General features: G+C 39.5%; 1 protein-coding gene across 2 annotated transcripts in view; it reads right to left on the reverse strand.

The window, feature by feature from the left end:
* Positions 1-16112, reverse strand: part of LOC121410123 (queuosine salvage protein-like) — a 39078-nt gene that overhangs the window by 17502 nt on the left and 5464 nt on the right. The window contains exons 1-2 of one of the 2 annotated variants that reach the window (XM_041602008.1): positions 8473-8557; positions 5658-5737 (exon numbers count right to left, since the gene is read on the reverse strand). In XM_041602008.1, coding sequence (XP_041457942.1) covers positions 5658-5678 — 21 coding nt within the window. In that variant the 5' untranslated portion in view covers positions 5679-5737; positions 8473-8557. Of the gene's footprint in view, positions 1-5657; positions 5738-8472; positions 8613-16112 lie in introns of those variants that run through there. The other variant, XM_041602007.1, reaches the window with a different exon arrangement.

Here is a 16112-nt window from a genome sequence, read left to right on the forward strand (position 1 = left end):
AGTGCTCTTTCAGAATCTCTAGATGTCAATGTTCTATCTGCATTGATCTGTAATCTCCTTTATAGGACAGAGGTGTACCCATTCCAGGGGCGGATCCAGCCTTCGCCAATAGGGGGGGCCCGGATTTTTTTTCAGCCATATTTTCCCCGATCGGCCACTCAAATATGATATTTGCCGAGATTTTTGGTTTCTTTAAATGGGTAGTCCTAATAGTCACTTCTTAGCTTTATTCTTATGAATAAACATATATAATACCATAATCCTTATTTATATAATGCGAGCGCGAAGCGCGAGCTATTTGTTTTTTTGGGGGGAATCTTATGTACTTTTTTCCTAAAGTTTTGAACATTCTGGGCAATGTTTGTTATCCTGATAAAAGATGTGTATGCAAGTGAATAATTATTACGAACGTGAAGCGCGAGCAGAAATGAACTGATGGAAAAGGTACTGTTAAGGAATTGCTTGCAGTTAGCCATGATGAAGACGCTACATATTTAAAAAAATCAAACAATGCGAGTGCGAAGCGCGAGCTGAAATTTTTTGACATTTTTACCCGTAAGGAATGGAAATTCTAAGCACTTTTTTGTAACTTAACAGATTAGGTATATAATTAAACGATCGGGTGCGAGCGCGAAGCGTGAGCAAAAAATTTCGAGATTTAGACCTACTGAACGAGACACTCTATTCAAGTTTTATAAATCATGAAAAGGATGAGGAAGTGGGGATCTTCTTTACATTATTAATGCGAGCGCAGAGCGCGAGCGGAAAATTTTTATATACGTTTTGAGCTGATCGAAAACGTACCTGTTATGGACTGCTTGAACTTAGCCATGAAAGACGTTACATATTTCAACATTCAAATATTGCGAGCGCGAAGCGCGAGCTGAAGTTTTTGACATTTCTACCTGAATAATGGAAATTTTAAGCACTTTTTGTAATCGTGGAAAGGATAAGACAAAAACTTAACAGTACTGATGCAAGAGCGAAGCGCGAGCGGAAAAATTCTGGACACTTTTCATACATTAATAATGCGAGCAAAAAGCGCGAGCAGACAATTTTTTATATTGTGATCTAAAACTGGATAATTATTTAAATGGAGAACAAGCTGCGTATCTGAATAAACGTGTGTTGAGATTTTGAATTTGGGTATTCTAAATACCTTTTTTTTATCATGAAAATCAATAAAGCGAGCGCAAAGCGCGAGCTAAAAATATATGATATTCCGATCTGAAAAGGGGTCACTTTAATTGCAAGCACTTTGTGGAAAAATTGTGAGGTGAAAAAGGATCACAGTTAAAACAGAGCTGGTATTTTTCATTATTGTTACTTTGAGTTTATGACATAGGACCGGGATATTCTATAAGGACATTATGTCATCATAAGAAAATGATGAATATCTTCCTATTTCTCTTCCTAAGCATGAGAGCGCGAAATCTATTAATATTATGGCCTGAAAACTGGACATTTAAAGCACTTCTGTAATATGCATAAGATGCATGAGTTTAATATCTATCAATGCGAGCGCAAATCGCGAGCAGAAATTTATGATTAATTGTCATCAAATGGTGATTTTAAGTAGTTTGTTTTAGAATTAATATTGAGATATACATAATTCACTAATCAAAATGCGAGCGTGCAGCGCTAGCTGATACGTTTTGAAAATCTGACCTAAATAGGGATATTTTGAGAACTTTATGAAATACAGGAAAATAATAGGTACCTGACAAATCAAATTTTGCGAGCGTGCAGCGCAAGCAGAAATTGTTAATATTCAGACCATTAAACATAAATTTTTACACTTTAAAAAATCAATTTGTAAATAAAACAGAATAATGAAAGTTCAATTTCCCAGCTGAAATATGTTTTGTATATTGATTTCAAAATTTGATATTTTAACTTTAAGGTCCATATTGAGCAAGATATCACCTAAAAGGCAATGCGAGCGCGAAGCACGAACGAAAATTTTATATCCCAACATGAAAGATTTTGTTAGAAATCATTTTCAAAGTCTTCCCCTCATCGTATTTTATTCACTCATCTTCCTCCTCTTATGCTTATCTTTCTTCTTTTCTCCTCTCTTTTCCCTTCTTTTTCTTTTTTCCTTTCTTTTCCCCTTTTTTTCTTTTTTTTTTGCTCCGCCAATAGGGGGGGCCCGGGCCCCTCCCCTGGATCCGCCTATGCCATTCCGCTATTACACCAGGGAAGTTTTTCCCACAAAATTAGGATGGTCAATATACTATTCAGCCTCTGAAAAGGCTGCAAAATCGATGGTGCTCAAGTACTTATAGTTTACAGATGCCCAAAATATGTCTGTACCCCTTTTTTCCCATTTATTGGTAAAATGTAATCCAAACACACCCACTTGAATGTGATTATGTAGAGTATTCTTTTTTTTACATCCCTTTCCTGACACCAACTATGTGAGTGTCAGACTTTGTTAATGCGGTTATTTCTATGGTGAATTCAATGATTATTTACATAGAGGGATCTACCTTTACAACTACATGTACTGGGTTAAAGAAGCACACCACAATAGGTGATTTCAAGTACGGTGTTGAAATCTGGTGTTGTGACAACACCAACACAATAGTTCAAATCATGATGGTGTTGGGATTTATCTTGGAAAAAAAGACATATTTCCGACAGCTAGTGTTGAACATTGGTGTTAAATGTTTTCTGCTGAACTGAGCATTACAGCTGGCATTGACTATCTGTAATTTCTCCATTCACCAACACCAATCCCCAGGGATTGGGAAAATCGTGATTTTAAGTTCAGTGTTGGTGCTGATGAAACATCCCAGTAAAATAAGATTTACAGTTAAGATGACTGGCATGCAAATCATTAGGACTTTATACGTTTTGATGGAAGGTAATATTTTTTCTTTTGGATACTTGCAGTGATTTTAGCCTTTGCATTCTGTACAAGATTTTGCTGCAATTTCTCCATTTAACTTTCATTGTCGAGACTTTCTTGTGTAAAGTTGAGGTGATCAGCATCACTGGCGTGATGTCATAGGCTATCAATAATGCAATTGGTATTGTTCCTCTGTACCCAGCTCGATGTTGGAGCTCAGTTCAGCAACATTTGCATGCTCTCAACACCAACATTGAACTTGAAATTACCCAATGTGAAGTTTTAGTTTGAAGCTCTAAGTAGGCCCTGTTTTGCATGGGGTTTGTCAGGAGGTAGCAGTGTGATAAAGCACCATCTAAAGCACAAATTTGGGAGGTTTCTTGTAAAACAAGCCCACACACATGGCTTAAATTAATAAAAAGCTATGTAAGTCTCAGTCTGGCTGTGGCTACCCAGTTGACTCAATTTCTCTCTCATTCGCTTTGGAGATTTCTTTGCCCCATCTTATTTCCTTTATCATTACTCTTGCTGTTTTTTAAGTAAAAAAAAAATCGAGCATATCAATGATGTGAAGCTCATCCGGCATCTCGCAAAGAAATTTAACATAATTTTTCATTTCAGCCCAGTTGACATTGTAGTGAATTATACTGGTGACAAACATGTAAATTGAGGAAACAGAATTGAAATTGATGAAGAAATGACAGAAGCATTTTTTTATTATTTATGAAGAAATTCTGTATGAAATAGCATACATTTCCTAGTCGAAATTTCTAAATTCTGTGTAGAACCTTGGTGAACCTCATTTAGCTCTTAGATGGAACATAAAAAAATCAAAATCAGTCAACAAATAGACAAGTATTTTTTGTGAGTTTTGAAAAATAGGCATAAATTAGCATATTAAATGAGTTTCAAAATTCTGTGTTGAAATTTGGTGACCCTCATGTAGCTCTACCAGTGGATGAAAAAAATCTAAATTGGTCAACAAATAAAGAAGAAACATGTTTTTTTTATGAATGAATTTTGCATAAATTAGCATAAATAATTTTCTATTCAAAATTTCATAATTCTGTGTAGAAGTTTGGTGAACCACATGAAGTTCTACCAGAAAAAAGAGCAAAACCAAAATAAAAATCGGTCAATAAATAAAGAAGAAGTATTTCTGTGAATTTTGAAAAATGCACATGAATTAGCATATTTCATGAGTTTCAAAATTCTGTGTAGAATTATTGAATCCCGACCTAATGCTACCATGGAAAGCAAACAGAACTGATATCTGACTTGAAATGATGAAGAACCATTTTGAAATTCGTTAAAAATATAGAGAAGAGGCATTTTCTGTGATTTATGAGTTTTGCATAAATAATTTCCTATTCATAATTGAAATTCTGAGTGCAAGTTTGGTGCACCTCATTAAGCTCTACCAGATCATAGAAAAAACAAGGCAAAAGCAATTTTGTGTCTCGCCCACTTATGAAAATAACCAGAAATATTGTGATTTGTGAGGGCACATAAGAAAATTATATTGAAACTTCATTGTGAAATGACTGGGATGGAATAACACTTGTCATAAGAGCCTTGCACGTAAACTTTAACGTTGACCTCATTATGACCTTTGACCTAACCATGTGACCTCCAACTGCAGCATGACATGCAGGTCCGCCAAGTCCATCTACCATCCAAGTTTGGTTGAAAAGTGACTTATGGTTGAAGAGTTAGGTGTCATAAGAGAGTCTTGCATGTAAACTTTAACGCTGACCTGAAAACGACCTTTGACCTTACCATGTGACCTCCGACTGCAGCATAACATGCAGGTCCCCCAAGTCCATCTACCATCCAAGTTTGGTTGAAAAGTGACTTACGGTTGTGGAGTTAGGTGTCATAAGAGAGTCTTGCATGTAAACTTTAACGCTGACCTGAAAACGACCTTTGACCTTACCATGTGACCTCCGACTGCAGCATGACATGCAGGTCGCCCAAGTCCATCTACCATCCAAGTTTGGTTGAAAAGCGGCATACGGTTGCGGAGTTAGGCGTCATAAGAGAGTCTTGCATGTAAACTTTAACGTTGACCTGAAAATGACCTTTGACCTTACCTTATGACCTCAGACTGCAGCATAACATGCAGGTCCCCCAAGTCCATCTACCATCCAAGTTTGGTGGAAATGCATCTTACAGTTGCGGAGTTAGGTGTCATAAGAGAGTCTTGCCTGTAAACTTTAACGTTGACCTGAAAATGACCTTTGACCTTACCATGTGATGTCTGAGTGCAGCATAACATGCAGGTCCCCCAAGTCCATCTACCATCCAAGTTTGGTGGAAAAGCGGCATACGGTTGCGGAGTTAGGTGTCATAAGAGAGTCTTGCCTGTAAACTTTAACGTTGACCTGAAAATGAACTTTGACCTTTACCATGTGACCTCTGACTGCAGCATAACATACAGGTCGCCCAAGTCCATCTACCATCCAAGTTTGGTTGAAAAGCGGCATACGGTTGCGGAGTTAGGCGTCATAAGAGAGTCTTGCATGTAAACTTTAACGTTGACCTGAAAATGACCTTTGACCTTACCTTATGACCTCAGACTGCAGCATAACATGCAGGTCCCCCAAGTCCATCTACCATCCAAGTTTGGTTGAAAAGCAACTTACGGTTGTGGAGTTAGGTGTCATAAGAGAGTCTTACATGTAAACTTTAACGTTGACCTGAAAATGACCTTTGACCTTACCATGTGACCTCAGACTGCAGCATAACATGCAGGTTCCCCAAGTCCATCTACCATCCAAGTTTGGTTTGAAAAGCAACTTACGATTTGGGAGTTATGTGTCATTACAGATTTGGGACGGACGGACGCCGGACGACATTTGGATCCCTAAGTCTCCCGTTCACCTATGGTGGGCGATACAAAAATCACAAACGGTCAACACATAAAGAAGCATTTTATGTGACTTTAAAAATGCGTAATTTTGCATAAATTAGCATAAAACAATTTCTAGTCAAAATTTCAATATTTTATGTAGACTTTTTGAATCCCCACCTACCTGGCCCCCTCACTCCGGGGTCGGAAGGACCACATGCGTGTTCCCAAAATGTCCGGTAAAGGGGTACTTTTTCACGGGACAAGTCCGGCCCGCGAATTGTAAACAAGTGGAATGCCTCTGGCCGTCTCACCTGCATCACGCGGTTCAATATAGCAGCAGTGCTGACTTTGAATACTACTCTAACTCGCACAAGATGTTCAGTGATACATGGTTACTCTTATGTCCACTTTTTATGAACTAGACCAATAAACTTACAGAGATATGATGGTTATTCACCAAAAAACCCCAACATGGCCAAAGTTCAATGACCTTACATGACCTTTGACCATGATCATGTGACCTGAAACTCAAACAGGATATTCAGTGATACTTGATTACTCTTATGTACAAGTTTCATGAATCAGATCCATAAACTTTCAAAGTTATGATGGTAATTCAACAGATACACCCAATTCGGCCAAAGTTCATTGACCTTTGACCTTGGTCATGTGACCTGAAACGTGCACAGGATGTTCAGTGATACTTGATTACTCTAATGTCCAAGTTTAATGAACTAGCCCAATAAACTTCCAAAGTTATGATGGTAATTCAACAGATACCCCCGATTCGGCCAAAGTTCATTGACCCTAATGACCTTTGACCTTAATCATGAGACCTGAAACTTGCACAAAATTTTCAGTGATGCTTGATTACTATTATGTCCAAGTTTCATGAATCAGATCCATAAACTTTCAAAGTTATGATGGGAATTCAACATATATCCCCAATTCGGCCAAAGTTCATTGACCCTAAATGACCTTTGACCTTGGTCATGTGACGTGAAACTCATGCAGGATGTTCAGTGATACTTGATTAACCTTATGTCCAAGTTTCATGAACTAGGTCCATATATTTTCTAAGTTATGATGACATTTCAAAAACTTAACCACAGGTTAAGATTTCGATGTTGATTCCTCCAACATGGTCTAAGTTCATTGACCCTAAATGACCTTTGACCTTGGTCATGTGACATGAAACTCTAATAGGATGTTCAGTAATACTTGATTAACCTTATGGCCAAGTTTCATGAACTAGGTCCATATACTTTCTAAGTTATGATGTCATTTCAAAAACTTAACCTCAGGTTAAGATTTGATGTTGACGCCGCCGCCGCCGCCGTCGCCGTCGGAAAAGCGGCGCCTATAGTCTCACTTTGCTTCGCAGGTGAGACAAAAAGGGGGTGTATTTGTATTTTCACAAGATTTCTTTAAAAAAGGTTTTTTTTTTAATCTCTCTCTTTGGACTCCTTAGAAATTTTTAAAGGGGGTTATAAAATATTTTGAATAACTTAGAAAAATTGATCAAATCCTGGGATAAAATTCCTGAAATTCCTACTAGTTTTGAAAGCTTATTCGAATGAGCCTGAATAATCCTGACTTCAGGATTATTTCATTTTGAAAAGTACGGACCTTTTTTTGGAATGAGAGCTCACCTGAGATAGGGGGTACATTGAGCAGTGTTCCGGATTTAGGGAGGTCTCTAATACCTCTTTCATAGTGAGAGCCGAAGTGGAGTTAGTCCGGAGTCCAGGAGGAGTTACTCCACTTTGGAGGGCAATATGAAAATTCTGAGATTAGTTCGATCCGGATTCAAAGCGGAGTACTCAACCCACTTCGAGAAGAGGGTTACAAACAGAGTTACTCTGCACCGGAAATGCGGTATGCGCTTATAGCTGTGATCTCGTCACGTATGGCGCGAACTCGCTTGGAAACCATGGCAACGACTGCGGATACACCACTGCGGTGCTTGCCAATATGAAAGGGGGTTTAAAGTCCGTCCGCAGTACAAGCGTATACACTCAATCCGGAGTTATTCCCGAGTAACTCCACTTCGCCTTTAGTATGAAAAGGGTATAAGGCAGAAAAAGCCCACGAAAAGCCCTCAAAAGGGAGGTTTAGAAATTTTGGCAGACCTTCGATAGGGGCTTTCAAAGGGAGGGAGCAAGCATAGGCGTACCCTAAATAACACTGAGTGGGGGGGGGGGGCCGGGCCCCTCTATTAAATACAATCATATAAAGCAAATAGAATTGAAATAAGACTTGAAATGAAGAAGCATTTTGAAATTCAGTCGACAAATAAAGAAGAACCATTTTTTGTGATGAATAAATTAGCATAAATTCTCTAATTCAAAATTTCAAAATTCTGTGTAGAAGTTTGGTGAACCTCTTGAAGCTCTATCAGATGGAAGCAAACAAAAATAAAAATCAGTCAACAAATAAAGAAGTATCTTTTGTGAATTTTGAAAAATGCGCATAAATTAGCATATTTAATGAGTTTCAAAATTCTGTGTAGTTTTGAATCCCCACCGAGTGCTATCATATAAAGCAAACAGAATTGAAATGACGAAGAAGAACATTTCGAAATTGTGGACGGACGACAGACGCCCCGCTGTGGCATAAGCCCATCTGGCCCTTTAGGTGGATGAGCAAAAAATGGATAACTTCTTATTATGTAACTCAATTATAACTTGTATGCAAGTAGGAGTGTCAAACTGAAAATTATTTAAAAGCTGTACATCTAAAATAAAAAAAATTGTATTTTTACCTTTTTTCCAACTTTCTTAGCAGCATCCTGATTAATAGTTACATCTTGACTGTGTTCTGCAATGAATTTTCCAGATTCCCTCGGTGAAAGAGGTTTAACAGACATGTTACATTCCCCCAAAAAAGTGTGAAATAAGAGATCTGCAAGAAAAACAATTTATAAATATGAAAGAAAATCAATGGATTTTTAAACACAAACCTTTGCAATTGGACTGATAACACACTAATACCTGTATAAGAGACAAGGAATATGAGATGGCAGAACATGGCATATTGTATGCCTAAGGGGCAATGTTTAAAAAAGGTTCATGAGCAAGTGAAAAATTCCCCGAAGTAAATTTGATAAACTTTCTAAAGCAAAATGTGCTCATATTTTCTTCTTGGAATCATGAATTGTTTTCAACATGACGGAGTTTAGAATTTTAACATATAACTTCCATTGCCTTCAGCTACAGCTGAGCATAAGGACGTGCAAGTGGATTGGCTGGCACGTTTATATGCTCAGTTGTAGCTGCACTGACGGCGAATGAAGAAGAACCTGGCTAATCCTGATCTGTTTGTCATAAAAATTCACTACTTTCCAGCATATTTTTCGGAAAGGTGGTACGCTGAATGTATGTAATATTAATTTTTCTTCAATTATTTCTTCCCATTTACCCATAATGGATGACTATCTAATTGAATAATAATTGATGCGAGCACATAGGGTGAGCTGAAAATGTCTGATTTATGAAAATTATGAATACGCAGGATGTGTATCTCACTAAGTCAAATAATGAAAATTGTAATCACGAGAAGCATATTGACTTGAACATTGGATTTTTAAGCCCCAAGTGAACTTATCTCAGTCAACAGCTGTTTTGGAGCACTTTGCAGTTTCAATAGGATGCTTTATTTACCGTTCCTCCCCCTTGGTGCTGCCACTGGTTCACAAAACCCGCAACCTCGTGATATTTTCAAACGTGGACGATGGCAAATATTTATCAAATCGTGGGTACATACATGGACACAACACATATCAACTTGATGCAGTTGCAGATACTAATAAACAAAATATTTTGAGGCAGCACAACAGAGCAATGTGCTAAAATTGTAAAGTTGCCAGCGAGCGAAACTAGCAATAAAAATTTGGACTTTTAAAATGATTTTGAAATTAAATTCTAAACAGTAGCTTTAGAAATTTGGCCAAAACTTTTTACGGTAAATCTAGCAAGCATCAAGCTTTACTTCGGTAACTTAGGGCATAGGGGATATACCTAGTCCTTGGCTATCCCTTGGGTAAGGATATTTTTGTCTCGATTGCGACTATTATTGCATAAAATTATGCAAGCTTTTAATAGACACCATCCACCTTTCTTCCTGTTCTTTATATTTTTCAATCCTTGGCAGCCCGGTCATGTTCTTGAGTTCTTTTTTTTTTGTCCCTTCTTCATATTTTCCAATTTAGCTTTTTGCTCTACTTTCATTTCCCGTTTCTTTTTGCCCCTTTCTCCCATTTTGCTGCCATTCTTGCCAATTGTTTTATTTCTCTCTCTTGCTTATCATGCTAATATAGCCATTACGAAAATTTGTGTTTAAAGAGAAATTCCAGTAGTTGCAGTTGACACTGATTTCATGAAAAAGTCTGTAAAACAAGGCTTAATTGCCAGTATATATATCATCGAGGATCTAGATCTGGTACAGTTACATTAACTGGACTTTGTGAAATCTTGAAATCTACGCTGAAATATGTTCACACCGAAAATCCCCAACACAGATGGGCGTACGTGGGACAATGTATAATTATTGCTTAGGGCGTCGGGCCCGACGCCCTACCCGAATCCCGTGCTTATTTGCTGATTTCTCAGCAATTACACGATTTCTTCCAGAATCCTTTGGCACATGCGTTTTATTTATACAAACAGACACTTTAGTGGTCATTTCATTGGATTCTGTACGAACTCATTTTGATATCGTTACCAAAACTAGCATTTACCTTTAACAAGTGGAATGCCTCTGGCCGTCTCACCTGCATCACGCGGTTCAATATAGCAGCAGTGCTGACTTTGAATACTACTCTAACTCGCACAAGATGTTCAGTGATACATGGTTACTCTTATGTCCACTTTTTATGAACTAGACCAATAAACTTACAGAGATATGATGGTTATTCAACAAAAACCCAACATGGCCAAAGTTCATTGAACTTACATGACCTTTGACCTTGATCATGTGACCTGAAACTCGAACAGGATGTTCAGTGGTACTTGATTACTCTTATGTACAAGTTTCATGAATCAGATCCATAAACTTTCAAAGTTATGATGGTAATTCAACAGATACACCCAATTCGGCCAAAGTTCATTGACCTTTGACCTTGGTCATGTGACCTGAAACGCGCACAGGATGTTCAGTGATACTTGATTACTCTAATGTCCAAGTTTAATGAACTAGACCAATAAACTTTCAAAGTTATGATGGTAATTCAACAGATACCCCCGATTCGGCAAAAGTTCATTGACCCTAAATGACCTTTGACCTTAATCATGAGACCTGAAACTTGCACAAAATTTTCAGTGATGCTTGATTACTATTATGTCCAAGTTTCATGAATCAGATCCATAAACTTTCAAAGTTATGATGGGAATTCAACAGATATCCCCAATTCGGCCAAAGTTCATTGACCCTAAATGACCTTTGACCTTGGTCATGTGACGTGAAACTCATGCAGGATGTTCAGTGATACTTGATTACTCTTATGTACAAGTTTCATGAATCAGATCCATAAACTTTCAAAGTTATGATGGTAATTCAACAGATACACCCAATTCGGCCAAAGTTCATTGACCTTTGACCTTGGTCATGTGACCTGAAACGCGCACAGGATGTTCAGTGATGCTTGATTACTCTTATGTCCAAGTTTCATGAACTAGGTCCATATATTTTCTAAGTTATGATGACATTTCAAAAACTTAACCTCAGGTTAAGATTTCGATGTTGATTCCTCCAACATGGTCTAAGTTCATTGACCCTAAATGACCTTTGACCTTGGTCATGTGACACGAAACTCTAATAGGATGTTCAGTAATACTTGATTAACCTTATGTACAAGTTTCATGAATCAGATCCATAAACTTTCAAAGTTATGATGGTAATTCAACAGATACCCCCGATTCGGCAAAAGTTCATTGACCCTAAATGACCTTTGACCTTAATCATGAGACCTGAAACTTGCACAAAATTTTCAGTGATGCTTGATTACTATTATGTCCAAGTTTCATGAATTAGGTCCATATATTTTCTAAGTTATGATGACATTTCAAAAACTTAACCTCAGGTTAAGATTTCGATGTTGATTCCTCCAACATGGTCTAAGTTCATTGACCCTAAATGACCTTTGACCTTGGTCATGTGACACGAAACTCTAATAGGATGTTCAGTAATACTTGATTAACCTTATGGCCAAGTTTTATTAACTAGGTCCATATACTTTCTAAGTTATGACATCATTTCAAAAACTTAACCTCAGGTTAAGATTTGATGTTGACGCCGCCGCCGCCGTCGGAAAAGCGGCGCCTATAGTCTCACTTTGCTTCGCAGGTGAGACAAAAACAGATCTCCTCTGACACCCCAATTTCAAATTCCAAGCTCTGCCCCCCCCCATCCCGATATCAGCAGGAATGGTAATCCTTAAGTAAACAACCACACACTCTCCCAGATAATCCACCTCCCCCCAAGAAGTGACCTTCATACGGCCAGGCAGAGGGAGAGAGAGGGGGAGAGAGAGATGTTGCGGTTTCCAGCGCGGTGTTTGCTCAGCTCTTATCAGCAGCTGCAGTCGACCCCACCCCAGTTTAAACGAGAAAAACTTAACTTTCCCCCCAAAACTGAAAATGCCCAGGGTGTCGATACCCCACTTGAGTTCCCATTGACTTACACGCAAGGCCTTTTTAGCAGTCAAATGAACCCCACCCCAGTTCAAACGAGAGAATTGAAGCTCTCCCAAAATCTGAAATTGGGGTTTCAGATTCCCCACCTGACCTCCCATTGACATGACACGCAGGGCAATGGGGTTCCTGTGTTATAAGCTGGTGGGGTATTTTTTAAACACAGGATTCACGTAATGGCTATTTTAGATTTCCGCACATGTTCTTCTTTCCTTCTTTTTCTTGCTTTCCTTCCATTTTACCTATTTTTTTTTTTCTTTCTTTCTGTCTTTTCACTCTTTCCCCCTTTTCTTTCTTTCTTTCTCTTTCCTCTTTATTTCCTTCATTTTCTGGGTGATATCCACCATGGCAGGCAGCCCCCCCACCGTTACGCCACTAGACGTAGGGGATGCCACGGAGCCAGACAAAGTCTCGGGGGAGCATATCCCTGACAGAAAAAGATAAAAAAAAGACCTATTTATCAGTATAGAATTGAGAAAGCTTCACTTTGGTAAGTGAAGAGTTAAATGTAAAACAAATCAGAGATGGAACTTAAATCAATTGTAGAAGCTTGAAGAGGGCGCTGTCAAGCTGCGACCAAATGTTTTTTAGTGGAGACAAATTGATCTTATTTTACCTGATTTTTACTATTTTCAGTGTTTTTTTTAACGACTTAATTCGATAGTGGAGATTGCTTGGTGAGTCTACAGTTATTTGACCCTGATTGGAATTTCAATTGGCTTGAAGATGATCTATATTTTAACTTCCATTTTTGTGATTTTAAACTGTACCGAGATCATCGGCTTCCCGCCAATAAGTGACCCGAAGCTACCGGCTGTTCGACAGGACACTTATACCGTGAATGAGACCGGCGATATGTCGACCAATCCCCCAGCCAAAATTCTCCAATACAACAGAGATGAGTTGTTCCAGATACGCGGACAAAAAATTAAAAGAGTCTTGGATCCGCAATTGCTTGAAACGGTTAAGTCCTTAGGAATTTTGCGTCGACACCGGGGCCGCCGTGCAGGAATTAACACCCGGCGCCATATCGAGACTGTTATCGGTCAGCGACCTCATAAACCAACTACCAACCCCAGACCATCTTATCTTGTTAAAATACACACTTCCAGGACAAAAGTAAGTTTACCAGTATTTTTCCTGTGCAATGCAAGATCTTTAAATAATAAGTTTGATGAGTTCAGGGGAACTGTGATTGATGGTAACTTTGATCTTGTAGCGGTAACTGAGACATGGTATAAGGATGACATGCCACTAGACTATGTATCCATCCCTAATTATACTGTGCATTCAAAGTCAAGGACATCGCGTATTGGAGGGGGCGTAGCAATTTATTCTAAAGATTCGATGAACACGGTAGCTGCAACAGAAATCCAGGTCCCAGCTCAGCTTGAGGTCATTTGGGTTAAGAGCAGACCATCTCGCCTACCGCGCTCAATTCCTATTATCTATAGTGCAGTTGTGTATTATCCCCAAAGAGACAATGTCATCGCTGATCAGTTGATTGAGCACATTCAAACGTCAATTGATACCATTTTATCGAGGCATACCGATGCGGCAATAATTATTCTTGGGGACTTCAATCAATTGGATTTGGACCAATTGCTTAATGACACAAAATTCATCCAGGTTGTAGAAAAAGCAACTCGGGGGCAAAACATTCTTGACAAGATTTTGACCAACATACCGTCGTTGTACTTGAATCCGGAGATACGCGCCCCAATAGGTAATAGTGATCATTCAACCATTTTATGGAAATCACGTGATTGGCGACCGACTCCGAATGTGACAACAGTGCGCACAACACGCCCTCTTCCGGATAGCTGTATTCGTTCGTTCGGTAGATGGGCAATAGATCATGATTGGTCAGAAGTTTACCAGGCTGATGACGTCAACCAGAAGTGTGATGCATTCTATGCTACTCTCCATAGTGCTATTGATATGCATTTTCCGACTCGCCGTGTCAAACGCCATGTGTCTGATAAACCTTGGATGACCCAGAGATTAAATCCATGATGCGAAAAAGACAATCAGCTTTTTATCGTGACAATATTGAGTTGTTCAAACACTGGCAGCGCAAAATTTTGTTGGCCATTAAAGACGCAAAGCGGGAGTTCTATCCTTCACGAATTGAACACCTGAAGAAAGAGGACCCGTCCGGCTGGTACAGAGGGATTAAGTCAATGACCTCCGGTAGTCCACAACACTCTGTCATCTCAGTCCCGGAAGTCGATCCTAGTGACCACGTAAGCATAGCCAACAGAATCAACGGACACTTTGCTGGGGTGGCTCAGGATATCCCGCCACTCTGCAGAGAGAGTTTACCAGCTTACTTACCTGCGGGCCTTTGTCCTTCAGTGCAACCGTGGGAGGTATTTCGTGAGCTGAAGTCTATCAACACAACGCGTGCTGGTGGCCCTGATGGGATTCCTGCTCGGGTGATTAAAGAATTTGCTTTAGAGCTTTGTGGACCATTAACCCACATTCTGAATTCATCCTACGCTGAAGGTGTTGTACCATCGGTTTGGAAACGAGCGATAGTGGTCCCAGTACCAAAAGCAAAACCTGCCAATGTTAACAACCTTCGCCCGATTTCACTCACTGACCAATTTGCTAAACTGGCAGAATCCTTCGTCGCTAAGTGGACCATGCGCGATATGCAGTCTACGATGGACCCGCAGCAGTTCGGCAACATCAAGGGACTGTCCACTGTCCATTGTTTAGTTGACATTACTCATCATTTGTATTTACATGCAGACCGACCCAGGACATCATCCACACTCATTCTCACAGATTTCAGCAAAGCGTTTGATCGCGTAAACCATAATGTCGCCATCGAGGAATTGCTGAAGATGGGTGTAAATCCGCAATATGTTGATTGGATTGCTGATTTTCTGTATGAGAGGAAACAGTGCGTCAGATACAACTCCAGCACCTCTGACTGGATTGATCTTCATGCAGGAATTCCACAAGGGACCAAGCTTGGGCCCATAATTTTCCTCGCTCTGATCAATAGTGCCTGTTTGGATATCGACAACACTGTGAGGAGATACAAATATGTTGATGACTTAACACTGCTAGAGTCTCGCGAACACAATCAGCAATCGCAGCTTCAGGGAGTCGTAGATTCTCTCCAGGCCTTTTCAGCTTCTAAGTACATGAAGCTGAATCCCTCGAAATGCTTAGAGATGGAAGTATGCTTCATGAAACGACCACCTCAAGCTCCACTGGTACAAATAGCGGATGAATCGATCACTCAGCAAGAATGTGTTAAATTACTCGGCATTCACATCCAAGCTGATCTAAAGTGGGATAAACAGGTTGGTGAGATGCTGAGAAGAGCAAATGGTAAGCTCTACATGCTTAGGGTTTTGAAACACCACGGCGTACCAGCGAGAGATCTTCTGACAGTCTTCAATAGCTTTGTAAGACCGACACTGGAGTATGCGGTACCAGTGTGGAACGCTGGTCTTACAAAGTATCAGGTTAGAAGGATTGAGAGCATCCAGAAAAGAGCCTTGAAGATCATAATGGGCTCTCATTATTCAACCTATGAGAGCGCTCTTCTAAACTATGGTATGGCTACCCTGGCTGATCGACGTTATAAACTGTGCAAAGACTTTGTAACTAAACTGGACTATAAATCCCGATTCAGCCACCTCTTTCCAACTGCCCCCGAAAGAGGATCAGCTATGAGGCTCCGAAGGAGGGTGAA

The sequence above is a fragment of the Lytechinus variegatus genome, chromosome 3, assembly GCF_018143015.1.
Source record: "Lytechinus variegatus isolate NC3 chromosome 3, Lvar_3.0, whole genome shotgun sequence".
NCBI lineage: Eukaryota > Metazoa > Echinodermata > Echinoidea > Temnopleuroida > Toxopneustidae > Lytechinus > Lytechinus variegatus.